The sequence below is a fragment of the Oncorhynchus kisutch genome, linkage group LG18 (assembly GCF_002021735.2).
Source record: "Oncorhynchus kisutch isolate 150728-3 linkage group LG18, Okis_V2, whole genome shotgun sequence".
NCBI lineage: Eukaryota > Metazoa > Chordata > Actinopteri > Salmoniformes > Salmonidae > Oncorhynchus > Oncorhynchus kisutch.
Window position 1 is genome coordinate 24,275,259 of NC_034191.2, and position 26,701 is coordinate 24,301,959.

At 43.1% G+C, this 26,701-nt stretch overlaps 1 protein-coding gene across 1 annotated transcript in view; it reads left to right on the forward strand.

The window, feature by feature from the left end:
- The window catches only part of LOC109909456 (kin of IRRE-like protein 3), a 201,103-nt gene that overhangs the window by 132,532 nt on the left and 41,870 nt on the right, over positions 1 to 26,701 (forward strand). Inside the window, exons 2-4 of the mRNA XM_031796333.1 lie at positions 1,226 to 1,375; positions 11,107 to 11,256; positions 25,242 to 25,399. Of these exons, the coding sequence (XP_031652193.1) occupies positions 1,226 to 1,375; positions 11,107 to 11,256; positions 25,242 to 25,399 (458 nt within the window). The remainder of the gene's footprint in view (positions 1 to 1,225; positions 1,376 to 11,106; positions 11,257 to 25,241; positions 25,400 to 26,701) is intronic.

Consider the following 26,701-nt stretch of genomic DNA (forward strand, 5'->3'; position numbering starts at 1 on the left):
GTATGAACCAATATGGAGACTTGTCTTTACCTTTTAACTAGCTATCACTCACATTTCACCGGCCGGAGGACTGGATATGACGGATGTGTTTACTAATGTAATACTTCCACGGAATGAAAGACATTGTGTTTGTATTTCTATAATCTATTATTGTCCCTCTCTCTGCATTGTACTAATGTTGTAAAACAAAGCTAATCTGTTTCTTCTCTGTAATTACTATCTGAACATAGGAAAACAACAACCCAAAACTTAAAAATAACAGGATTATTGTAAGCAAATCCAATATGTTGTGTGGAAAGAGGTGCATTAAACACAGCAACATAATTGACTATGTATGCTGTTATTGCTGTTATTGCAATCCGTTACATTTCCTCTCCTATCTGCCACTTTTACTCCCCTTGGAGATATTGCAACAGAATTATCAGGGGAGGAAGCACATATCTCTTCATTATTTTCTTTGTGTGTGTGTGGGTGTTTGGGATGCTTGTGTGTGTACATAAGAGGGAGAGAATACAAACAAGGTAGCCAAGGCCACCCTAAGCTTTGCACAACAATCTAAAACACTATATAAGAAATAGACGGAAGCAGGAGAGAAATCAAACGAGAGTCCATCTTATTGATCTGAGAGACCACAAGTGTCACTTGTTAACCTCAGTCGAGATTCCAGCCTTATCCCCCCATCCCAAGATGCATTGCCTGTCTTTACATTAAAGTAAGCCGCAGACCGTGCTTTAGCTCCTGGTAAACACAATGTGCTGGAGAAGCTGACATCTCAGCCAACCCCGGCTTCAGATGGAGGCAGCGAGACGCAGGCAGGCAAGAGCTAAAGCCCAGATGACAGGCTGACTTTAAAAGGCTTTTTCTCTCCCCGCTATTCCTCTCACAATGCCTTCCAATTACCCAACGGCCTTCGTGCTACAGTGTGGTAGCATGTCAAGGAGGAGAAGGGGGGCTGCTGTTTAGGTGGACTCAGAGGGAGATAGCTTCAAAGATATCAGAACCTCAACACGTTCATCAACACTCTGCATGTCAGTGACACCTCTCGCTAAGTGCCATTCCCCCACTGTGCCTCTAGTACCCCCTGTCCACCCCCTCCCTACCCCTAATGGGGTCTATCACACCACACTTGAAAGCGATGTCTTTGAATGTGTTAGAGGACTGGTTACCCAGGGCTTATGGATCATAGTTTCTGACCGTGTCTCTATCTTTCTGTGTGTTTCTCCAGGGGTCCAGGCCACGTTTTCCCAGCAGCCCCAGGACCTGGTGGTGGTGGCTGGCCAGCCCGTCACCCTGCCCTGCTCCATTCCTGGCTACCATGGTGTTGTTCTGTGGATCAAAGATGGCCTGGCTCTGGGCGTTGGCAGAGACCTATCAGGTAAGGAAAGACATTTATCAAACCATATGTCACTCTCTTAATCTCCTTCTGTCACGTGTCTATTTCTAATTCATTTTTCAATGTGTTAAAACAACTTACATTACTTACACACTGTCATGTATTTGTCAATGTGCGATTTCTCACTTGACTGCTTTTAATCTTTTGAAAGGTTAAGTCTTCTTCCTCTTCCTTCTTCGCTGTAAAAATATCACTCAGTAGGTAAACAAACATACAGCACAATCCTATAACAATACAATACTTTACATTACATCTGGCGTTAACTTCATTGTAAGCACAACAAAACAAGCTGAAATGCACTACTTTCATTAATCTCCTTGCTCTGCCTTCATATTTAGCCCAAAATTGGTCTACAAGTACAAGATGAAACAATTTGACATAAACAGTTACATTCATGATATTTGTTTTTACAAATGTCAATAAACAAATAAGGTCCGCATAGCAAAACCCTGATAACAAATTAATTCATAAGAATGCTGCAAGTACAGAAACTGTTTTCTCAGTGGGAAATGAATATCCATCAAGTGTATGGAGTTTGGAGTTTGTGACAGTAACTGTGAGCTTACAGTATTATATATAATATTTCCTGGGATTTCTTATGACCTCTATGTAGAAGAAACCCTGAGTGTCATAGAACAAAATAGATTGTGTACAGTACCAGTTCAAAGTTTTGACACACCTACTCATTCAAGGGTTTTTCTTTACTTTTACTATTTTCTACAATGTAGAATAATAGTGAAGACATCAAAACTATATAATAACACATATGAAAGCATGCAGTAACCAAAGTGTTAAACAAATTAAAAAAAGATTTTAAATGAGAGATTCTTCAAAGGAGCCACCCTTTGCCTTGATGACAACTTCGCAAACACTTGACATTCTCTCAACCAGCTTCATGAGGAATGCTTTTCCAACTGTCTTGAAGGAGTACCCACATACGCTGAGCACTTGTTGGCTGCTTTTCCTTCACTCTGCTGTCCAACAGACCCCAAACCATCTCAATTGGGTTGAGGTCGGGTGATTGTGGACTCCAGGTCATCTGATGCAGCACTCCATCACTCTCCTTCCTGGTCAAATAGTCCATACACAGCCTGGAGGTGTGTTGGGTCATTTTCCTGTAGAAAAACAAGTGCAAACCTGATGGGATGTCGTATCGCTGCAGAATGCTGTGGTAGCAATGCTGGCAAAGAGTGCCTTGAATCCTAAATAAATCAGCACCCCCACACCATCACATTTCCTTTGCTTCACGGTGGGAACCACACATGCAGAGATCATCCATTCACCTACTCTGCATCTGAGAAAGAAACGGTGGTTGGAACCAAAAATCTAAAATTTGGACACATCAGACCAAAGGACAGATTTCCTCCGGTCTAATGTCCATTGCTTGTGTTTCTTGGCCCAAGCAAGCCTCTTCTTATTGGGGTAATTTAGTAGTGATTTGCTCAGTCTCCTCTGAACAGTTGATATTGAGATGTGTCTGTTATTTTAGCTCTGTGAAGCATTCATTTGGGCTGCAATCTGAGGTGCAGTTATCTCTAATGATCTTGTCCTCTGCAGCAGAGGTAACTTTGGGACTTCCATTCCTGTGGCAGTCCTCATGAGAGCCAGTTTCATCATAGCGCTTGATGGTTTTTGCAACTGCACTTGAAGAAACTTTCCAAGTTCTTGAAATGTTCTGTATTGACTGACATTCATGTGTTCAAGTAATGATTGACTGTCGCTTCTCTTTGCTTATTTGAGCTGTTCTTGCCGTAATATGGACTTGTCCTTTCACCAAGTAGAGCTATCCTTTGTATACCACCCATACCTTGTCACAGCAGAACTGATTGGCTCAAACGCATTAAGAAGGAAAGAGGCACACCTGCTAATAGAAATGCATTCCAGGGTACTATCTCATGAAGCTGGTTTAGAGAATGCCAAGAGTGTGCCAAGCTGTCATAAGGCAAAGGGTGGCTACATAGAAGAATCACCAGAAAATATATGTATTTTGATTTGTTTCACACTTTTTTTGGTTACTACATGATTCCATATGTGTTATTTCATAGTTTTGATGTCTTCACTATTATTCTACAATGCAGAAAATAGTAAAAATAAAGAAAGACCCAGGAATGAGTAGGTATGTCCAAACTTTTAACTGGTACTGTATGTATTCGTGATAATTTCAGCATAATAGTTCGTAACTCAAACCATTCTGACTCTACAGACGTTTTTGTGAGAAGATCCGCTCCCAGATCGCTTTCGGATCTGCTCTTGTCTCACAAACACCACTCTAACTCAGTTCATCAAACATATGAATGGTTGATATCAGTGAATGCAGAAGACATTGTCGAATCCAATGGTGCAACCCTTGGATTCTGTAACTCTAACATAATGTTTAAAACATGTCGGCGTGACAGTGGGACACAAGATTTAATTACCACACTCCATTTTCCACCCCAAATACCTAGTATCCAATAATAGATACATTGAAATTGTCACGGTCTGACCTTAGTTCCTTTGTTATGTCTTTGTTTTAGTTTGGTCAGGGCGTGAGTTGGGGTGGGTAGTCTATGTTCTTTTTTCTATGTTGTGTTTGTGTTTATGGAGGCAGCGAAAGCTGAGCGGCGGCGATATGAGGAGGCAGCACGGCAGCGCGACAGGCACGAGAGGCAGCCCCCCAAAAAATGTTTTGGGGGGCACACGGGGAGTGTGACAGAGTCAGGTTGGAGACCTGAGCCCACTCCTCGTGCTTACCGAAATAAGCGCAGTACTGGTCAGGCACCGTGTTATGCGGTCAAGCGCACGGTGTCGCCAGTACGCGCTCACAGCCCGGTGGGCTATAGGCCTGCCCCCCGCAAGTGCCAAGCGAGAGTGGGCCACCAGCCAGGGCATGTTGTGCCAGCCCAGCGTGTTTGCTCGCCGGTACGACGTTTCGGCCCAGGGTATCCTGCGCCAGCTCTGCGTGCTGTGTCTCCGAGGCGCTGGGAGGGTGCAGTGCATTATATGCCTGTGCTCCGCCCGTGCCGGGCGAATGTGTGTATTGAGCCTAAGGGAGAGGTGCGAGTGGTATGCACCAGATCTCCAGTGCTCACCCACAGCCTGGTTCAACCTGTGCCTGCACTCTGGATGGTCCGGGTTAAAATGGTGATCCAGCCGGGAGGAGTGGTGCCAAGGCTGCGCACCAGGGCTCCAGTGCTCCCCCACAGCCCGGTCCATCCGGTGCCTTCTACAAACACCAGGCCTCCTTTAGGTCTCCCCAGCCTGGTGGGTCCTGTGGCAGCCCCACGCACCAGGCTGTCTCTCCGTCTCCTCCCTCCAGGTCCGCCCGTCTGTCCTGAGCTGCCAGAGCCGCCCGTCTGTCCTGAGCTGACAGAGCCGCCCGTCTGTCCTGAGCTGGCAGAGCCGCCCGTCAGTCAGGAGCTGCCAGAGCCGCCCGTCAGTCAGGAGCTGCCAGAGCCGCCCATCAGTCAGGAGCTGCCAGTGCCGCCCGTCACTCCGGCACTGTCGGAGTCGCCCTCCACGCCGGTGCTGCTGGAGTCTCCCACCTGTCCGGTGCTGGCAGAATATCCCGTCCGTCCGGTGCTGCCGGAATCTCCCGTCCATTCTGGCCCGCTGCTAGGGTCCCCAGTCCGAGGTCGGAGGCGAGGGTGGCCGCTCTAAAGGCGCCACTGAGGCGGGTAAAGAGCGGGCAAAGACTATGGTGGAGTGGGGTCCATGTCCCGCGCCAGATCCGCCACCGCGGACAGACGCCCACCCAGATCCTCCCCTATAGGTTCAGGTTTTGTGGCCGGAGTCCGCACCTTTGGGGGGGGTACTGTCACGTTCTGACCTTAGTTCCTTTGTTATGTCTTTGTTTTAGCTTGGTCAGGGCGTGAGTTGGGGTAGGTAGTCTATGTTCTTTTTTCTATGTCGTGTTTATGTGTTGGTTATGTGTTGGCCTGGTTTGGTTCTCAATCAGAGGCAGGTGTCGTTCGTTGTCTCTGATTGAGAATCATACTTAGGTAGACTTTTCCCACCTGTGTTTTGTGGAAGATTATTTTCTGTTTTAGTGTTTTACACACCTTTTACAGGACTGTTTCGGTTTTCGTTTATTTTCACGTTGTTATTTTGTATTTTCAGTGTTCAGGAAAATAAATCATCATGAACACCTACCACGCTGCGCATTGGTCCGACATGTCATACTCCTCGTCAGAGGAGGAAGAAGAATTCCGTTACAGAAATACCCCAGACAGTTGTATTCACAAGACCTCATTACTATCTAATAGAAAGATAAAACTAATTGAATAACAGTTTGTGGTGGGCAAAGAAGCCCCAAAATCAACACTGAATGTGAAATCAATATAGCCAGGGGTTACATTTCAAGTACTTTTAGCGAGTAAATGGGCTTTTGAAGAGTAACTCACAATCCAAATAACATTGTGGCTTTTGTATTATTACCTTAATTGTTTAATTTGGAGTACCACTTACTGTTGCACTGTCATTTTAGTAGCCTGCAGTTTCTCCACTTGACGCTGGCGCCTGATCCATATTCATGAGACGTGACGACTATCTATTCTTCCAAGTAGATATTTACAATCTTTAACTAAATCTTGGGAGAGTAAATTCATATAGCTTGAAAAATCTGCATTATTTATAAATATATAATTTATCCCCCGATTGTCTTTAGAAATGGGATCCTTGGGATTCCAAGACATTCTATGGCCTTTTACAGGGAGTAAGTTCCTTTCACACCTCTCTTCCTCTATCACTGAGGGATCTCTAGCCTGTCTCTCAGGGTACTTGCCATTCAAGTCATGACAAAAAACCCAACTGGGGCCCTTTAAAAGCGGGGGCCTCTTTTGATCTGGACGATTAAATATGTATTCCACTAGAGATGTGCGGCCTCCTAACCTCTGGCCTTCAGTGACTGCTCTAGTGTACAAGCCTTGTCACCGATAGAACTCCTTAATTAAACCTCAGTTGATGAAGGTGTCCCAATAAATGCGTTCCATTCCTCAGTGTGGCCCTTATCAGGCCCCTGGGAGGCTGGGGAAGGCAGTAAACAATGGCCGTGACAATGACAGTTTTGAAGTGGCCGAGAGGAGAGGGAAGAGAGGGAGAATAGGGAGAAGGACTTATGCTAACGAGAAGAGAGAGAGGGTGAGAGCAACTCTTAACGGCACATCATCAACAGTTTAACGGTCATGGGCGAGAGGCTGTGGAGGGAGGCTGTGGACTGACCTCATCGTGTCTCTACACCTATAAACCAACACTTCACTCTGTATGCGGATCAATGGCCGGGCCAGGACGCTCAGAGATGGACTGAATATGAATGCTCCTCTCCATACAGCATGAGTCGGTGAGATACATTGCGTTGGAGAAGGTTATCATGGACGAAAGATATCTTTATTAGAAAGCACAGACAGGGTCTTAGAGCAGTGTATTAAGATGAATGTCACTTTTTGAAATAAAGTGTACCACAGCTGCTCTTTTAATCGTCTCTGCCTACGTCAACAAGCAATACAGTCAGCCATAAAGAATGATGGCATATACATGGCTATATACACAAGGAAAGCAGCTGTATACATAAAAGTGTGAGGCGTCTAATATTGTGCAGAGCATTTCAATATAGGAACCACTCTGCTATTCATAGAAGGAGCTGCGCTAGCAGTAGCTCGCTCTGTCTGGGCCTGTTTCAATTCAGGGGAACAGTGATTAAAATGAGAGAAATCTTTCACTATTCAGTCTGATAAATCAGAGGACAAAGAAGATGATTCCTATCGCTTCCTGAATTCCTGCTCCTTCTCTTTGTGTAGCGTCTTCTATTCTAATTAAAGAGAGAGATGCACCGGCCCAAAGCTGCACCAAATGAATGGCATGAATATATCTCCAAGCAGTCCACAGAGAGTGCCCACTGGTGTGCACTTTTTTGGAGGGCAAAAATGGAATGATTGAAAACCGAAGTCTTAGAATGTTCCAGATATTGCTCTTAACATTCTAGACAGAGGTGTAGAGTCATTGGAAGCTACCTGACAAACGTGCTCCTCTGGCTTGTCACCAAATTAAACATTGGTCATCCATTTCCCAACATCAACCTACCCTATTTGGCTTCCTATTTCGCAACAAAGCATCCTTCACTCATGCTGCCAAACATACCCTTGTAAAACTGACCATCCTACCAATCCTCGACTTTGGCGATGTCATTTACAAAATAGCCTCCAATACCCTACTCAACAAATTGGATGCAGTCTATCACAGTGCAATCCGTTTTATCACCAAAGCCCCATATACTACCCACCATTGCGACCTGTACGCTCTCGTTGGCTGGCCCTCGCTTCATACTCGTCGCCAAACCCACTGGCTCCATGTCATCTACAAGACCCTGCTAGGTAAAGTCCCCCCTTATCTCAGCTCGCTGGTCACCATAGCATCTCCCACCTGTAGCACACGCTCCAGCAGGTATATCTCTCTAGTCACCCCCAAAACCAATTCTTTCTTTGGCCGCCTCTCCTTCCAGTTCTCTGCTGCCAATGACTGGAACGAACTACAAAAATCTCTGAAACTGGAAACACTTATCTCCCTCACTAGCTTTAAGCACCAACTGTCAGAGCAGCTCACAGATTACTGCACCTGTACATAGCCCACCTATAATTTAGCCCAAACAACTACCTCTTTCCCAACTGTATTTAATTTTAATTTATTTATTTATTTTGCTCCTTTGCACCCCATTATTTTTTATTTCTACTTTGCACATTCTTCCATTGCAAAACTACCATTCCAGTATTTTCCTTGCTATATTGTATTTACTTTGCCATCATGGCCTTTTTTGCCTTTACCTCCCTTCTCACCTCATTTGCTCACATTGTATATAGACTTGTTTATACTGCATTATTGACTGTATGTTTGTTTTTACTCCATGTGTAACTCTGTGTCGTTTTATCTGTCGAACTGCTTTGCTTTATCTTGGCCAGGTCGCAATTGTAAATGAGAACTTGTTCTCAACTTGCCTACCTGGTTAAATAAAGGTAAAATAAAAAATAAATAAATAAAATATTTCCATCCCTGGAGGTGTCAGTGTGAGACGTGTTCTTCTTGAACAGTATAAATAACTATCCCCCTGGCTCAATTTATCGTCCCTTCCTCTGCCATTGATCCACCATAAAGACAAATCCATTTCTGTCCTGATGGATTCATTACCCTTAATGGGGCTATTTTACATTGTTTGCTTTAGTTAACTCACCTTGTCTTTGAGATTCATTAAGATCAATGTGAGTTATATTTATACAACAGTGACGTCCCTGAAATTTCCTCACATAGAATAAAAATCAAATCAAATCAAATCAAATTTATTTACATAGCCCTTCGTACATCAGCTGATATCTCAAAGTGCTGTACAGAAACCCAGCCTAAAACCCCAAACAGCAAGCAATGCAGGTGTAAAACAGTGTTTTTGCATGCTCTAAGTGTAACCCAGTTATGCCACAGGACAAAATCCACCAATGTCTATTGAAAAGGCATTTAAATGCCATTAAACGAGACTTACGCTAAGGTATTTTTTTCATTTACTCTCAGTTAGCAAGCTTTATTGTATTACAGCAGCACATCTTATGTTCAATCTGCTAGAGGGCAAGAGGAGTGAATTGACTGGGTCATTTGTTAATGTACATGAAGAAGGAAACTCAGTGGAATGCTGTTGTACTGTACAACACAATATGCCTACAGTAAATATTTAGTACATAAGCTCCTGCACTGGATATAAGGCAGATGGGGTCACCTCAAGGTCATACCATTTACAAGGCCTGCTTGTTGCGGAGAAATCATTTCTCATGTCTCCTGAGCTTACACAGGGTCACAACAGTGCATTGTGCTTAAGCAGGTTCTTGTATTTGAAGGAATGACCTTTATTCAAAGCATGTATTTCAGGAATGGAGTCTCATTCAACTTCAGAGAAAGACATCAGTCAAACTGTGCTTTATCTCTAATAAATATTTCAATGAAGCCATTGACCCACTGGCTGCATAATCAACAACAGCATGGAACTCAAGATCAATGGTCATTAATGTTATTAAGCGAATACTGCTCAGTTATATCAACACTATATTAGAGGGATGTGTAACCTTTTTGACCTTCTTCTGGCCCTGTATGGAAGCGTATGTATCAATGTGAATAATAAGACCCATAACTGCAAGCGGGATGTGGGCAGGAGAGAGCACTCTCTATCTGAGAATCTGGCGATCTTATAAACATAGAAACCACTCAGAGCTCACATAGCCCACCCCATGTCTTTGATTGGTACCTCATTGTACACTGCTCCTGCGTTCTATGTTTATGCTATATACTCTCATAGCCGCAGGAAGTAGCTCCTATGTTTATGCTATATACTATCATAGTAATGTATGTTTCGTCGACGGGGGGAGGTGAGTGCCTGAACAAATCCATCCTGCTTGCATCCCCCACCCTCTTAAAGCTTCAAAGCTATGTGGGAAGATGAAATGCAGAGTGGTTTAATCGGCTATAACTCATCCCACTATGAGAAAATTAGGGCCACTTCATGGTCTATGAAAGTGAATGGGATTCAGTAAAGCAATGGATGATAATTGGGCATTCGGAACACAGTGGTCTCCATAGCCAAACTCAAGGACTTAAAAGCCATTATATCTCCTAGTCTATTAGTCCTAGTCTATTATACTCATATTGGGTGGCATGTGCTAAAACATATCTCTTTAAATCCCCAGTGTTTTATACTAAAGCACCAGAAAATCTTTGAAGAGAACATGACTCATTGATAGATTCAACGGAATGCATTTTTCATCCAGACATTTAATGCAGTGATTCAACAGCGGGGTTGGCAGAGATTGTAGCGGGTTAGAGTTGAATACCATCTGTTTTATAAGTTCAGTTTGACAAACTACATCGTTGGATAAAATGTTTAACTGTTGGCCTGGTTATGCTTAAAACTCTCGACTCTATCGGGTTCTGTCATCAGTGAATTACAGGAGAACCTTAGGAGGAGAAAGCAATCACTGCCAAGAAATACTGAACATTTTGGAGAATTTCACTTGCAAAGATTCTCGTTTCAATTCAAATTTCTCCAATAATTACACAGAACTCAGCCTTTAGAGAGCTGTTCAAGTTATTCATATTGAAAAACATATCCCAAACATATCCCTTTGACACTTATTGTTTTGTGGTTTAGAGCTATCCGACTTTACTCTGCGCTGTAAAATGGTCAGGACTCCTGGACATACATCCCTCTTCCTGCATTATTAAACTATGAATCTCACACCACTGCCATGCTGAAACACATCTCAATATCTAGCCGTGCGTCTTCACCATGGCAATAAAACATACTCGCTCACCGAAATACAGAAACCTCCTCAACCCCTATCATCATTGTCATCTACGTAATTCATGTTTTCAATCAGTTTAAAAATGTCTACTAATTTTTAAGAAAAGATCTGGCTTCACATTGGTGACACTAATAATTCTGTGACAGGTATATTAAGGTCTCATCTCATTGGAAAAAGAAAAGCCCATCTCAAATGACCTACAATGTACAGTAACACAGCAGTCAACAATCAATATTGCACCACTGATCCTTCACTCATTTGTGATTGCCTGCATTCTGGCATTGTTTGTACCATGCTTTGATATCTCCTATCTTTAAAAAAAGAAGGTTGGATTGAATGGTGCTGATATAGGTTGAAAGACCAGACTCCAGGTTCTGACAGGGCATATGTTGCATTTTGTTCCAGGCTACCCTCGTTACACAGTGATTGGGGACCACAGTACAGGGGAACACCACCTTCGGATCCAACGTGTGGAGCTGATGGATGACGCTGTCTTTGAGTGCCAGGCAATCCAGGCAGCCATGCGGTCCCGTCCTGCCCGACTCACTGTGCTGGGTAAGTGAGGATTAGGTTTACACACAAATGCACACTACACATACATGCATAGACACAATTTGAAGTATGTGCACAGATAAAATGGCAATGGATGCAGGCAGTGACTTAGTAGCCACCTCAAACCAACCACAATGTCATATCTGTAGTGCTCCTCCCCTCCCTCAACACTTTCAAAATCCACTAAATCTGTGCACTTTATCAATGATCATGCCAGAAAAGCCACAGCTTTTTATCAGCATAACAGGAACTATCAAGATAATGCTGCAGCTAATGGAAACAGTACAGCATCTCTTAACATTGCCAGTCCCTAATGTTTTTACTTTCATTTCCTTCTACAAACCCAGCCATCTTCATTATTAAGCCTGAGAGGTTACTGGTTCTTAATTAAACTTTATTGGGTTATCATTCAGTGTTGCCAGTTCTGCCATATTGGGCAGCATTTGTAAAATCACTGCTCACTCTTCTCTATAGCTCTGTAGGCTCTCTCCCACTCTCTCTGCCCTCTATGCTGTATACCCTTCTGCTGTGGAGGATGATGGGTATTATGAAGGGAAGCTGGAGTCAATGATAGAGCCAGAGAACAAGGGAGAAGAACTGAGGGGAGAGGAGGAGGGAAAGTGGGAGGTCCGTGAAGCTGAGTGTCCTCGCCACGAGAGACTGATTCGCTTTATTGATCTCCGCTAATGAAAAGTGAAACTAATGATCTGTAGGGGTGGAGGCAGCCAGAGAAAGGAGAGAGGGAAGACAAATTGAGGACCAACGTCTCTCACTCTGCCGCGCCCCCTGCAAATGGATATTAATTAATAATTATGAGTTCTTTGCAGAGTCAAAGCAGCTATACGCAGATTCCCCTTCCTCCCCTCCCCTTCCCCCAAAGTTAAGTTTATTTCCCTCCAACCCTGCCGTTCACAGCAGCTAAGTCGTTTGATCAAGGCCTCAAGGAGAGGAGACGGGTATGAGACACAAGTCATTTAGGATGCATTGCTATACCTTCCATTTATTTGTGGTTTCTCTCAGTTGGATTTTATTAATTGACTCTTGATGATAGTGTTGCTTGGGGCTTGCTAAACATTTAAAGTTGAACTAAAGCATCCTTTTCCTTCACAGTACACTACTGCAACAGTTGATATGTTTCTAATCCAGCCCTGTTGAGGTGTAGTCACATTATCTAACAAGGTAAAGCTGGCTACTTAGAGGAAAGGGCTTGTCTGTACAAGCTCCATTAAAATGATTAATCATCAATAAACGAGGGGAGCCAATTGTCTCTATTCCTCTTTGGCTATTTGAGGGTGAAACACGTATCATCCTTTCTCATAAGCCCCGCCATAAGATGTTTGTTTAATCCCCTGCCTAGCTGGCTGACTCCTGAATACATTGCGAAGGAGGGCCCCCAGGCAGGCACACATGCAAGGTAATGGAATAAATATATGCAAACCCCATGTCACTGCAAACTCTGAGCTGTCAATTACCCGCCAGTGGTGACAGAGTGTGTCTATCGCCTCAGAAGACAGCGACGGTCCGTCACAGAGTGGAACAGTCTCCCTTCTCTCCTACCTGACTGTCAAATAAATCTAAAAACATTCCCCTCTCTCTCTCTCATCAGCCATATATCTGTCCCAGCCCTACTGTGTTCTATATCAAAGGGAACTCTTTTCTTTATGACTTTGATATTTACAGATAAAAGACGCAGATTTTGAGTGTTTTTTTGTCACTCGATTTTCTACCATACGAATGGTACTGTGTCAATATGTTCATTTATTATCCTTGAAATACCTAGCATGACTCAATGGGGCAAAAAGTTCAATCCAATTTTTAAGCCAATGAGATACAGTCTCTAACCTGACCCTTCTCCGGTTTCCACATTAGTAAAAAAATGTGTTGGTGAGTTTGGAGTGTCTTATGTGAGTAGCATTTGGAGCAAAATGTAAGCTTATACAATAAATTCAGTATGGGGGAAACCCCATAGAAGAATGAAAGGGTCGTCTGATCTAGGGGTTATGGTCTGTGGTTAGTCCTCCGTCTAATTATATCCTCTGCAGCAAGGTAGCAGGCAGCCAAACCTATGCATCAATGTGTTCACCTTGGTCTGGGGTAGGAGCAAAGGGGAGGCCTGGGCTCTCTGGAATAAGGTCTCTACCTTTAAACAGACCTGTGAGGCCAGGTAGTCTTTTGTAAGAAAAATGTGCAACATTTACCATTTAGCGATGGAGAAAGAGTTATTGCTGCTGTTTTCAGAGTAGGCCTACATTGAGTGATGAGGTCTGCTGTTGACTCTACTGTGACATTTAGAGAGCTCATTGACATTCATCCACCAACTTCTAATGAACCTTCAGTCCTCATCAATCGCTTATGTTTTCCTTTATTGTTCCTTCCCGTTCCTCGTTTGGTCTTGCTCGTTAATGCAAGGTCGTAGTCCTGTCTGATTACTACATGTGTTGCAGTCCAAGATGAAAACTATATTAAAGTGATACAAAGTAATGCCACAAGGCCCTAATACATTCATAAGTATTCTCTGGGAAATTATGTTTTGATATTGCTCATTAGGAAACATTTACATTGCTGCAGATTAATTCCAAAGAAAATACCAGAGCTAGATCTGTCCTCAGTTTTCATTTGCTGTCAAGCTAATTATTAATTACAGTCACACTGCTATGGGAAGATCAAGTTTCCTTAGCATGGAATTAATAACGGTAAATAGCAGGTCTTAGAGCTGTAATGTTCCAGACAGTCTTCTACCCTTGTTTGTCACTTTAGAGAGAGTCCAGAGGCACTCCGATTATTAACTTTTAATTGCAAGAGAGCAAGACTTGAGATCTGATAAAACACTTCCTTCCAAATTGCTAAACATTTCTCTTTGGAGCAGCCAAAGACAAGGAAGGGCAATCAGCTATGTTGAGTTCTGACTTGCCTTTGAAAATCTTTTTTTTCAGAGGCAAAAATGCCATTTTCCATGAAAGCTTGTTGATTATTATTCTATGGCTGGTCCAGCCTTGCACAGTGCCAGGGGTCATGGTGTGCCTCGCAGCATGACGTTGGAAGGAGAAAATCAAGTTATATCTAACTGTGCACAGATAGTTGGCTTCTCAGTGTCCTCCTGTTACTGCTTGGAGCCCAGCTCTTTTCTTATGTCTAGTTTTTCATCCTGTGGTGAAATGATTGAGTGTCTGTTCAGCGTGACCCTTTGTTATTTTTACCTTAGAATCCACCTCATCATCCTGTCATTTCTTTGTCCTCAGAAAAATTTACTTATCCAGTCATGGGAGTGAGCCGGTGACTTATTTGACTTTAACACACAGTGTAGGTCATTCACTAGGTTTCTCCAATAGTGTTGGACCAAACAATGCTGCTCTGCACCGCAGGGTCTTCCTAGCATGATATCTTAGTGATGTGTCTCTCTACTGAAGTAACTCAATATTCAACTTTAAAAAGGTTCAGTCATATGTTTATTCTATTACATTGCAATTTCTATTTTATGAAGGACAACTTTAAAACAGTGATAGACAAAGGAAATAAAAGCTCAACATTTTAATGAAAATGTGTCCTTCAAATGTTTTGTCTCACTCAAGGAACTGTTTTGAAATCTCGACACTGAACCGAAGGGCAACTTCATGAGGAGCATTGTGTTTTGATAACAAGACACAAACATGAAGCAGTATTTGTCCCCATGTCTCCTGTAGTTCCATCCACTGAATCCCACTTATGCTTTACTGAATAAAGCATTTCAAAATAGATGCACTGTATGAAAACAGAAGGGACACAAAGTGAATGACTTACTGAAGAAGCACAAGGGTGAGAATGCAAGTTGATTGGCTTCTAGTAGCAGTCACGGCGATAGCAGTATTTCTATTGCCACCACTTTTACCTCTCCAACTAATTCATGAAACTGTTTTTACTCCCAGCTCTCTCTTTCTCCCTTTCTCTATATCTCTGAATGATGCTACAGGACTGTGCATGACAAAATTGCAAAGTCTTGAAAGGAAATGTTGAAACACCTCATTTATCAGTTTAAGTGTACTAGTGTTCTGTATGTAACTAATTTATCTCTCACAAAAGTCAATTTGGCTCTAGCCAAGCATCGTCGCTCAAGTAGGGCCAGATAAGAACCCCTGATCAGCAGTCATTTTGTTAGAAATATGTCTCTACCATTTACATTATTCTGCTCACACTACACTGATTTACATTAAAGTACATTACTGACTTGTCTGAGATCTAAGACAAAGTTAGGCCATCTATAATATCAATGACTCTATGTTAATACCAACAGATTGCAGGTAGGGTATGTTTTGGGGTTTGAGTGAGTTTTAATAGGCAAGGGTACTTTTTCAAACACACACACAGCTGTGTTTTTGAAATATTTTAAATTACATATATGTTCAGTAATAAATTATCATAACAAAAATGATTATTGACTGAAACAAATCTAGAACTGGAGGAGGCGAGCGATTGATTGACCCACTGCAAGGAACAAAGCATTTCCATAACATTTAATACGGGCCTGCTTTTACATTTCATGCAAAATGACAGCAACATAGCTACTCACAAATAAACACACACACACACAAACACACACAAACACGTTAGTGCCCTCTCAATCTGTGAAGAGCAGCTTTGGCGCTGCAAATCGCTGCTCTGTGACGAAGCTGTCTCTGCACGCTGCTGACAAGTCTGGCATCTCACCACTCCTCCCATGTCTCCAGAAAACCTCCCCATCCCTCTCTTCACTCTCCCTGTGTGGGTCAGCACCCACACACGCACGCTCACAAACACACACACGCACGCTCACACACACACACACACACACAAACACACACACACAGTCAAACCTTGACTCACATTAATCCCTGATCATCTGTCGTCTCATAAGGATAGGGTCCACTGTGATACTTTGGATAGGCATTATTCATGCACACATCTTAAAATAAAAAAAGAAAGTAAAACTAGCACAGATGGTATTACCAGAGAGGGAGAGATAGAGACAGTCTGTGTGAGCCAGAATCTTGTGGCCTACAAACAGGTGTACGGTGACAGCAATTGAATAGGCCTGTGTTTTGGGCCAGTGAGCCACATATGTCTCTTGTCTTCCACCTACGATGGATAGTTCTTTTCGCCCTTCTCTTTTGTGATATATCGATCACAACCTCTGCAAGCTGCCACGGCGCCGTCGCATTGGGGTGACAGGCTGCTGGCGCGAGCATTCCGCCAAAACCGACCAGGCAAGCCAACCCATTTTTGTTCCAGACACCTCGGCAGAAGCACAGCACTGTGCACGCTGCATTTCCAGTCCCCCCTTCCTTTCCCATTCCCCCATCTCAGAGCTCCTTCTGAGGTTACCCCTCTCATTCACTCACCTCCAAATTGCCTTTTCAACCAAATCTCCTGCTCCTGGATTGCTGTGTATAGGACTACATGCTGCATGGAGAATGTTCCCCAGCCTGGGTCTGGCTGTTTATGACTCAGATTGTCCACCATCAGCAGAGCCCCAATGGTAATAGACTGGCGCCATCAAGGTGTTTTCTCAGACCAGGCTAATCCCAGAGGTTCTGAGGTATTGAAATGTCTTTCAGGACACAGGGCAGGTTTATACTCAAGGTTTATTCAGACAAGCCCTGATCATGACAGACTTACTGGCCCACACTGTTTTCTTAATTACAAACCCATACTGTATGCCTCAGTCTCATTTATAGATATTTTTGATTATACACTAAAAGTCAATGATCTCACTAAAACACAATCAATCGGACCTGACTTCCTCTCCCGAGCCTGCTCTGAGTTTTGCGGTAAAACATGGCTCTGAGCTCTGGATTGGGCAAAAACATGAAACAACCCCTGGTGTTATCTCTCTCAGGAAGGGGCGATGCAATTCCATTAAACTCCAGTGCTCCTTTAATGAACTTCAATGGAATCTCTTATCTGAGGCGGAGGGCTGGGCTAATGTAAGACTGTGTGCCCCCTCAAAACACATCTAATAGTCTCACTCCCTGAAAAATGTTGCTTGGAGCATAAATATGTGAAATTAACTGGTCTGATGGCCACGAAAAAGTGACAGACAGGCACACAATAACCCTCCAGATAATCATTAAAGGTGAGAAAAAGTAATAGCAAAGTACATTTAGAGGTAAAATGTTAATACATGCTTGAAATCCCTCCTTGTGAGCAGGGAGGAAAAACAGGGAAACTAACAGTTTGAGACAATTAAGACAAGAACACATACTACATAACTAATCTTCTCCTGGTTGATCTACTCCTTTAAAGAAAACTCACAGAATATCTCTTCCACTCCCTATCTCAGACAACAAGAGGATGTGTTTTGCTCTCCAACCTAGTTGAGAAACTATTGAACAGTGTGTGTGTTTGTATGTGTGTGGAAGTGTGTGGTGTGAGATTGCATTATACTCTCCCAGAGAAAAGTGAGGGAAGAGAAAGGATTTCAACGAGCCAGCTGGTAATTAAAGAGGAGCGATCAATCCGAGCCACTGACCGGCTCGTGAGAAATCCATCGCGGGGCCACAGTAAAGGGCTAATTTGGAACCATTAGGGGCTGCCGAGTTTGCAAGCAGGCCTGTAATGATGATGACTGGCAGGGTTCGAGGCCTTTGTGCGGCTGTCAGACCGGCCCGCAAGAGGGATGGTGGTGGAGAGATGACTTAACAGAAGCCCTGTATGGAGAGGGTGAGAGAGAGGGAACTGGAGTAACACCTCCTTTTATAACTGTCCTGGGAGTTACACTGTGACTCAGAATAGGCTACTCTTTAATGTTGCTTCATTGTCCACTGTAGAAAGTCCACTGTGAAATGTACAGTCGTATGTCAATGGCATGTGATGTACATAGGTTGAGGTAAACTACCTGCCCATTGTTTGTTCAGGCAGTACTTACAGTACGTCTGAGTGAGCCTTTTGTTTTGTGAGGGGATTGCCCCTGCGTCCCTACATGGGGAACCCACAGTGGAAGATTGAGGTGTGCAGATGGAGAGCATGCCACCTGTGCCAATCACTTAGCAAAGAGATCACACTGGTTCTCATTCTACTCAGAGATCCTCTGTGTCATCCTTGTGACAGACATCAGACACATGGTGGAAATGAAAAAAGGTCTGTCGGAGGCAGCCAAGCGTTTCTTTCTCCTCTTTGTCTGTTTTCCATCCAGCCTTGACACAACACCGCCTGTCTCCCAGAGCAGAGCACACGACTCGAAAGCGTAACGACAATCTGTGTGCGCTGCCATGGACCTCTGCGTTTGGAGTTTTCCATGCATTAAATGTTAACCTTCACTACAGCGGCACTTAGGTCCTCTCTGATAGAAACCTTATGGATGGTTAAAGGCTAAACTATTATCATTTTTACAGGCCAAGATGGGTCAATAATGTCTCTAGGAGATGGGTTGGAAATAGCCTTTAAACAATTACACTCTTTCACATTCTGCATCGCACCACTTCCTGGCTGTACTGTACCTACTGGGCATAGACATCAATTCAATGTCTATTCCACATTGGACCAACATAATTTCATTGAAATGACGTGGAAACAACGTTGATTCAACCAGTGTGCGCCAAGTGGGTATGTGGTTTCTGTAAGCCTTGAGCTGTCATGTTCTACGGTAGAACATCAAGACATTTAGCTTACATTAGTTCACAGCCATTGCTCTTCCTTGATGGCCTGGTATTGTGACTGGAGTGGTGGCAGTCAATACCAGCCTGAATCCACAACCCACTTACTCCATCTTTAATATGCATGTCTGCGCTGTCGTCAGTCACATAGTGTTAGGCTCTCAGCGAACTCCAAATGAAGCAGTTTTTCATCTCAATTGGCCCTTCAGAAGATGGGAGCCTTGCATACCTCAAACAACTTGACAGTTAATTAATGTTTCAGCAGCATTGAGTGAGCACTGACAGCAAGCCAATAACACTGGATGTCTAGAAGCTACTATCATCTCTCCATCTCTGTTCCTCACTAGTATTCATATTTTCATAAACAAAAGAGATGGTTGGTTGGCCAGTATGCAAGCTGATCAGGCAGGGCTTCTCTAATTCTGGTGACAAATGAGGATTAAGCTTGTTTCCAATCTTACACCACAATATTACCATACCACAATGTATGTCCATTGGTTCAGATACGCAAATATCTTTGTCTTCTAAATAAGAGCCAGCATTTCTATATTCCACAAACTCGTGTAACTTTACATCATGAAGAACACCAGGTCAAAAAGTCATGAAATAACTGCAAAATGTTCTGTACAAATAAAAGGTTGCACACTATATCACTGTTGCCAGAGGCATTTGAAGAGGCAGGAATGTGTCAATGGTTCTGGTCTAGAAACAGGTTGGAGATTTTCCTGGGAGTTGAGACACAAGGTTCAGCTGGACTCAACTGGCGAAGCAGAAAAGCAGCCCATTTCCCCAGTGCTCCCCTGTTGCACAATCTCAAACTTTGTCAAATCAATTCAAAGTTTATTTGTCACGTGCGCTGAATACAACAGGTATTACAGTGAAATGCTTACTTACAGACTCTAACCAATAGTGCAAAAAAAGGTATTAGGTGAACAATAAGTAGGTAAAGAAATAAAACAACAGTAAAAAGACAGGCTATATACAGTAGCGAGGCTATAAAAGTAGCGAGGTTACATACAGACACCGGTTAGTCAGGCTGATTGAGGTAGTATGTACATGTAGATATGGTTAAAGTGACTATGCATATATGATGAACAGAGAGTAGCAGCAGAGTAAAAGAGGGGTTGGCGGGTGGTGGGTGGGACACAAGGCAGATAGCCTGGTTAGCCACTGTGCGGGAGCACTGGTTGGTCGGCCCAATTGAAGTAGAATGTACATGAATGTATAGTTAAAGTGACTATGCATATATGATAAACAGAGTAGAGCAGCAGTGTAAAAAGAGGGGTTGGGGGGGGGCACACAATGCAAATAGTCCGGGTAGCCATTTGATTACCTGTTCAGGAGTCTCATGGCTTGGGGGTAAAAACTGTTGAGAAGCCTTTTTTGTCCTAGACTTGGCACTCCGGTACCGCATGCCATGCTGTAGTAGAGAGAACAGTCTATGACTGGGGTGGCTGGGGTCTTTGACAATTTTTAGGGCCTTCCTCTGACACCACCTGGTGTAGAGGTCCTGGATGGAAGGCAGCTTAGCCTCAGTGATGTACTGGGCCGTACTTACTACCCTCTGTAGTGCCTTGCGGTCAGAGGCTGATCAGTTGCCGTACCAGGCATTGATGCTCTCGATGTTGCAGCTGTAGAACCTTTTGAGGATCTCAGGACCCATGCCAAATCTTTTTAGTTTCCTGAGGGGAATATGCTTTGTCGTGCCCTCTTCACAACTGTCTTGGTGTGTTTGGACCATTCTAGTTTGTTGTTGATGTGGACACCAAGGAACTTGAAGCTCTCAACCTGCTCTACTACAGCCCCGTCGATGAGAATGGGGGCGTTCTCGGTCCTCCTTTCCTTGTAGTCCACAATAATCTCCTTAGTCTTGGTTATGTTGAGGGATAGGTTGTTTTTCTGGCACCACCCAGCCAGGTCTCTGACTTCCTCCCTATAGGCTGTCTCGTCGTTGTCGGTGATCAGACCTACCACTGTTGTGTCATCTGCAAACTTAATGATTGTGTTGGAGTCGTGCCTGGCCATGCAGTACAGGAGAGGAGTACAGGAGGAGACTGAGCACGCACCCCTGGGGAGCTCCAGTGTTGAGGATCAGCGTGGCAGATGTGTTGCTACCTACCCTCACCACCTGGGGGCGGTCCGTCAGGAAGTCCAGGAACCAGTCACAGAGGGATGTGTTTAGTCCCAGGATCACTAGCTTAGTGATTAGCTTTGAGGGTACTATGGTGTTGAACGCTGAGCTGTTGTCAATGAATAGCAAAGGGCAGTGTGGAGTGCAATAGAGATGGTGCAATAGAGATGGCATCATCTGTGGATCTGTTTGGGCGGTATGCAAAATGGAGTGGGATCTAGGGTTTCTGGGATAATGGTGTTGATGTGAGCCATTACCAACCTTTCAAAGCACTTCATGGCTACAGACGTGAGTGCTACGGGTCTGTAGTCAATTAGGTAGGTTGGCTACGGAGAGCGTGATCACACAGTCACCTTGAACAGTTGATGCTCTCATGCATGCCTCAGTGTTGCTTGCCTCGAAGAGAGCATAGAAGTGATTTAGCTCGTCTGGTAGGCTCGTGTCCACAGGTGTGCTATAACTCTCATAGGATGTTAACTAGGCAGTGCTCATGGTTTCTGAGGAATGGTTGAAAGTGTAGATCCTGCTGAAAGTGGATTGTTTAGTACTGTAAAGCTCAAACATGAATGGAAGACCAACCATTAAAGTGATATCTGGAACGTTAGTATAATTTCAGCCAGTAGTTTTGAAAGTGGTGCTGGAGGCAAAACAGGTCCCTGTTTTTTGTACACTATAGTATGTCATCCAATTGGGTACTACATCTATTCCGTATGATATATTACGTCATAATTTTTTTAAAAATAAAATGTCATTTTTTTTGCAATTTCGCATATGTTTTCGAATACAAATCGTACAATATGTTACAAATGTGTTGTGCCTAAGATCCTGGGCTGCATCTGTAAGGTCCACACCTCAGCAGGAATTGAATTAGCATAATAAACAAATCCTCACAAATATCTGTCAGTTTAAGCTAGAAATATCTGATTTTAGCATTGGATGCGTCTCAATCCATCACATCCACCTACAGTATATGGAGACTGTTTAGTGCCAAAAATAAGGGCTTGAATATATATATAAAAAAAAACACATTTTTCCTGATCTTTCTTATATCTCTCAGATAATATTCTGCTGGGAGCTAACCAACCATGTTCAATGTTAGCTAGCTAACATTAGGCTCTAACTAGCCAAGCAAATGGTTCTGGGATACGAATAATAATGTTATACACTTTACGTTAGCTAGGGAGCCAGCCAGCTAACGTTAGCTAGCAAGCTAACAGTACATTTTAGCTTGAAATGAAACCACTTTCTGTCAAAACTTTAACCGTGTCATATGAAAAAGTCTAGCGTTAGCTAGGTACAATCTTACCCGTATACATCATGGATGATGGACGAGTCTCCATGTCACAGATGCCATGCCACGGTTGCCCTTAGTTTGAAGATGTAATCCAGAGACATGTGTTTTCTCCATCTCTTTAGCGATCATACTCTAATTCCACTGATTTCAAATATCGATCCTCCAGAAAGTGGAAAGCAACACTTATGCAGCTCCACTACACAATACATTTTTTAAAAGCCGCGTCGACAGGATTACCAACACAGACTGACCAGCTCAAATAGACAGAAGCCTTCCATTTGGCAGACCAATCTGAACTCCTCTCTCGGCATGTCCATCCCATCCATTGTCTCAGCAAATCATGGCTAATGGAAAGGTTGCTGACTTTTTCTGTGACTTAACCAACAAGGCTTGTAATTGAACAATTTTATTCGTATTTACAGATGGCATACAAGTTTGTTATTAATGTCTTGCGACTCCAAACCCGTATCCGGGAGCGTAATCAGAGCCTCAAGCTCATTACCATAACGCAACGTTTCCTATTCATGAAAATCGCAAATGAAATGAAATTAATATATTGAAACACAAGCTTAGCCTTTTGTTAACAACACTGTCATCTCAGATTTTCAAAATATGCTTTTCAACCAAAGCTACACAAGCATTTGTGTAAGAGTATTGATAGCCTAGCATAGCATTAAGCCTAGCATTCAGCAGGCAACATTTCACAAAAACAAGAAAAGCATTCAAATAAAATAATTTACCTTTGAAGAACTTCGGATGTTTTCAATGACGAGACTCTCAGTTAGATAGCAAATGTTCATTTTTTCCAAAATGATTATTTGTGTAGGAGAAATAGCTCCGTTTTGTTCAACACGTTTGGCTAAGAAAAAACGCTGAAAATGCAGTCACTACAACGCCAAACTTTTTTCCAAATTAGCTCCATAATATCGACAGAAACATGGCAAAATTCTAGTCGATGAAATATCATTAGTGGCAGTTGGTTTCTCATCAGAGGCAAACGGAAAAATACTGCAGCTGGAGATTACGCAATAATTGCGACGGAGGACACCAAGCGACCACCTGGTAGATGTAGTCTCTTATGGTCAATCTTCCAATGATATGCCTACAAATACGTCACAATGCTGCAGACACCTTGGGGAAAACGTGGAAAATGTAAGCTGACTCCTAGCTCCTCCACAGCCATATAAGGAGTCATTGCCATGAGGCGGTTTCAAAAAATGCGGCACTTCCTGATTGGATTTTTATCTTTTTTTTTTCTGTAACATCAGTTCTGTGGCACTCACAGACAATATCTTTGCAGTTTTGGAGTGTTTTCTTTCCAAAGCTGTCAATTATATGCATAGTCGAGCATCTTTTCATATCATATATCACATATCTTGTTTAAAACGGGAACATTTAAAACGGGAACGTTTTTCATCCAAAAATTAAAATAGCGCCTCCTAGTTATAAAAGGTTAAGGCACATGAAAGTGCACATGTTTCAGAAGACATTTCTGCCAAAAATACACATTTAGATTTTAAACAATTATAATAAACGACAAAGTGGCTCTTTTGTGAAATCGTGACTTGTGACATATGCCTAGTGTATGTCTAAGGTTTTAAACTGATCCAATGAACCTTTGAATTTCAGTTCATTTTTTTTTTTTTATCAAGACTGCCTCAAGACTCTCCTCAAACAATAGCATGGTATTCCTTTACTGTAATAGCTACAGTGCAGTTAGAATTTCATATTTCTGACATTATCAGATGTCTATGTCCTTGGAAATGTTCTTGTTACTTTCAACCTCATGCTAATTGTATTAGCCTACGTTAGCTCAACCGTCCCGTGGAAGGGACACCGATCCCGAATAAGTTCCATATAGCTTAGTATAACCCCCATCATCCATAAAATCATTCAGCAGTGTAACACACTATCCATAGTTTTCATACCAACCCTTGGCTGTTTGACAGAAGACCCCCGCCACCCTCTCTCTCCGACCCTCTCACTCTTGCAGGCGAATATGCCAGCTGCTAGTAGCCTTTGATTTCATCATGCCCCAGATCTGCACTGTAATGAGTGTGCAGGCCAATCAATAATTCACTGGAGTTGAATAAAAAGTGGGTGATCAGCATGTGTGTAGAAAGCAGAATGTAATCAGTGCCAATCAGGGGCCTGCATTCTGCATCCACCACGATCTTCCTCTATCTGTCTTTTTTTCCAGTGAATGACGACTGACTGCCATTCCCTGGCAAACTGTCAATTCTATTCAAAGTTTTGATTGCCCCAATTACCTCCATGTATGGACATGTGAAAGTCATGATTAAATTGCAGCAGTGTCTGTATCATCCATTCACATTGTCAGTAACAGCACAAAGCTGAACTGTGCTTTGGATTTCTGAGGCAGCTTATTCTCATTCCATTGTTGCTTACAAGCCACACGTATGACGTGACCAAAATCTGCCCAATGTTCCTCTGACATCGCTGCATCAGTGAACATGGACACAAGATATTTCAATTTCACAGGAGAGAAAAGGAAAACAAAACTGAAACCACTCACCTCGCCTGTCTCTCACAAAGCTGTGTTGTATTTGAAGAGATATCTCTGTTCTTGCCTCGTACAGGTATTATTTCAAAATAGCAAACAGGCAGTTTTACACATAGTCACACAGCTGCAGACCTCACCTTTTATGAACCTTCTTATGTCCAAGACATGTCTTCTATCTTCTATTCTATCTTGTATTTCCAGGTCGCAATTGTAAATGAGAACTTGTTCTCAACTTGCCTACCTGGTTAAATAAAGGTGAAATAAAAAAATTTAAAAATATCAATCCAATGGATGAGTCTGATGCTTGACCAATACCTTTATCAGTGAACATATGACATGCTGACCTGAAAACAACAGTTGTTGTTGTATACAAGTATATGTCATTACATGTTTACATCTTAGCTAGAACACAATGCTTTTCTGTTTTCCCTCCAGTGCCTCCTGAAGACCCAGTGATCAGTGGTGGTCCGGTGGTGAGCCTGAGAGCAGGAGATCCCCTAAACCTGACCTGCCACGCTGACAACGCCAAGCCAGCCGCATCAATCATCTGGATCCGCAATGGAGAGGTCCTCAATGGAGCCATGTACTCCAAGGTAAGCATCGAGGTGTGTAATACACAGTTTGTTTTTTAAGGTTGGAGGGAGGGTTGGGGTTTTTGAGGGTGAAGTGGCTAGACAGTTACCCATTCCTATAGATAGAAAGCAAAAGCCCTCATTCATTATTACCGGCAAAGTGAACTAAACACTATTTTCCTCCATGTAATAGGTTATGTCACTCATCAAATTCCAGTTGACAATCCTTTCCTTGAAGTTTGTTGTGAATAGCCACTAAGGGCTCCTGACTGGTGCAGTGGTCTAAGACACTGCATCTCAGTGCAAGAGGCATCACTGCAGTACCTGGTTCAAATCCAAACTGCTTCACATCTGGCTGTGATTGGGAGTCACATAGGGTGGCGTACAATTTTCCCAATGTTGTCTGTGTTTGGCTGGGTTAGGTCATCATTGTAAATAAGAATGTGTTCTTAACTGAGTTGCCTAGTAAAATAAAAAGCACTAGCCATATGTGATGGGTGATTACTTGTGCCATCTGTAAACTGTGTCTCAGCATTCAGCCAAGTTTGATTGGAATAAAATATCCTGAAAATCTAAGGTCTTCCCTGGGATATCTAAAGGATGTTTTTCCTCTTCGCCCAGCTAATGGTTCTACTCAATCAAGCAGATTGTGGACGATAAGAATGGAAGTTGCTGACTCTGGAGTATCTTCGCTGTCTCCTAGGTGCCCTGCTTCTCTCTTTTCAGTGGCAGGATCCATAAAGAGATCCGTTCGGTCCCTTTTCTGTTGGAGAAGCCATCCCTGATCCCTGCCAACCAACCCTAGCCTTCAACTCAACCATCATTCCACCACACGTAATGCCACACAACACTGCCATCGGACCTCTTTCTGGCACTCCAATGACACTAACTCGCAGGCTAAACTTGTAATGAACCCCACTGTGTGAGTTTCCATATAGACGAGGAGAGTGAGCGGGCACCAACTCTCTCTCCGCTGTCTCATCCCATTATCAACTTTTTCCAAAGAGCAGATAAATTCTATTGATTGGGCTGGGATACGGCATAAGCAATTTGAATAAAACGATTGCCGGAGGTGGCGTTTGCTAATAGTAGGGGGATAGCGTGCTTCCTGCCTGCACTTCCTCTTTCTGAAACAGCAGCAGCAGCGATGTGGGGACATTGTAGCCCAGCTGATGGATGGCAGCAGCAGCTGAGCCATGCAGTCTCTAGACACAGCCCTCCTTCATATCACTACCATTAAAAAGAAATGTGTTCAATTAGAAGCGGATGATTGTCTCCTGAAAAATTAAGCTTTTGAGAGGATGATTGGCCGTCCTGCCTCGC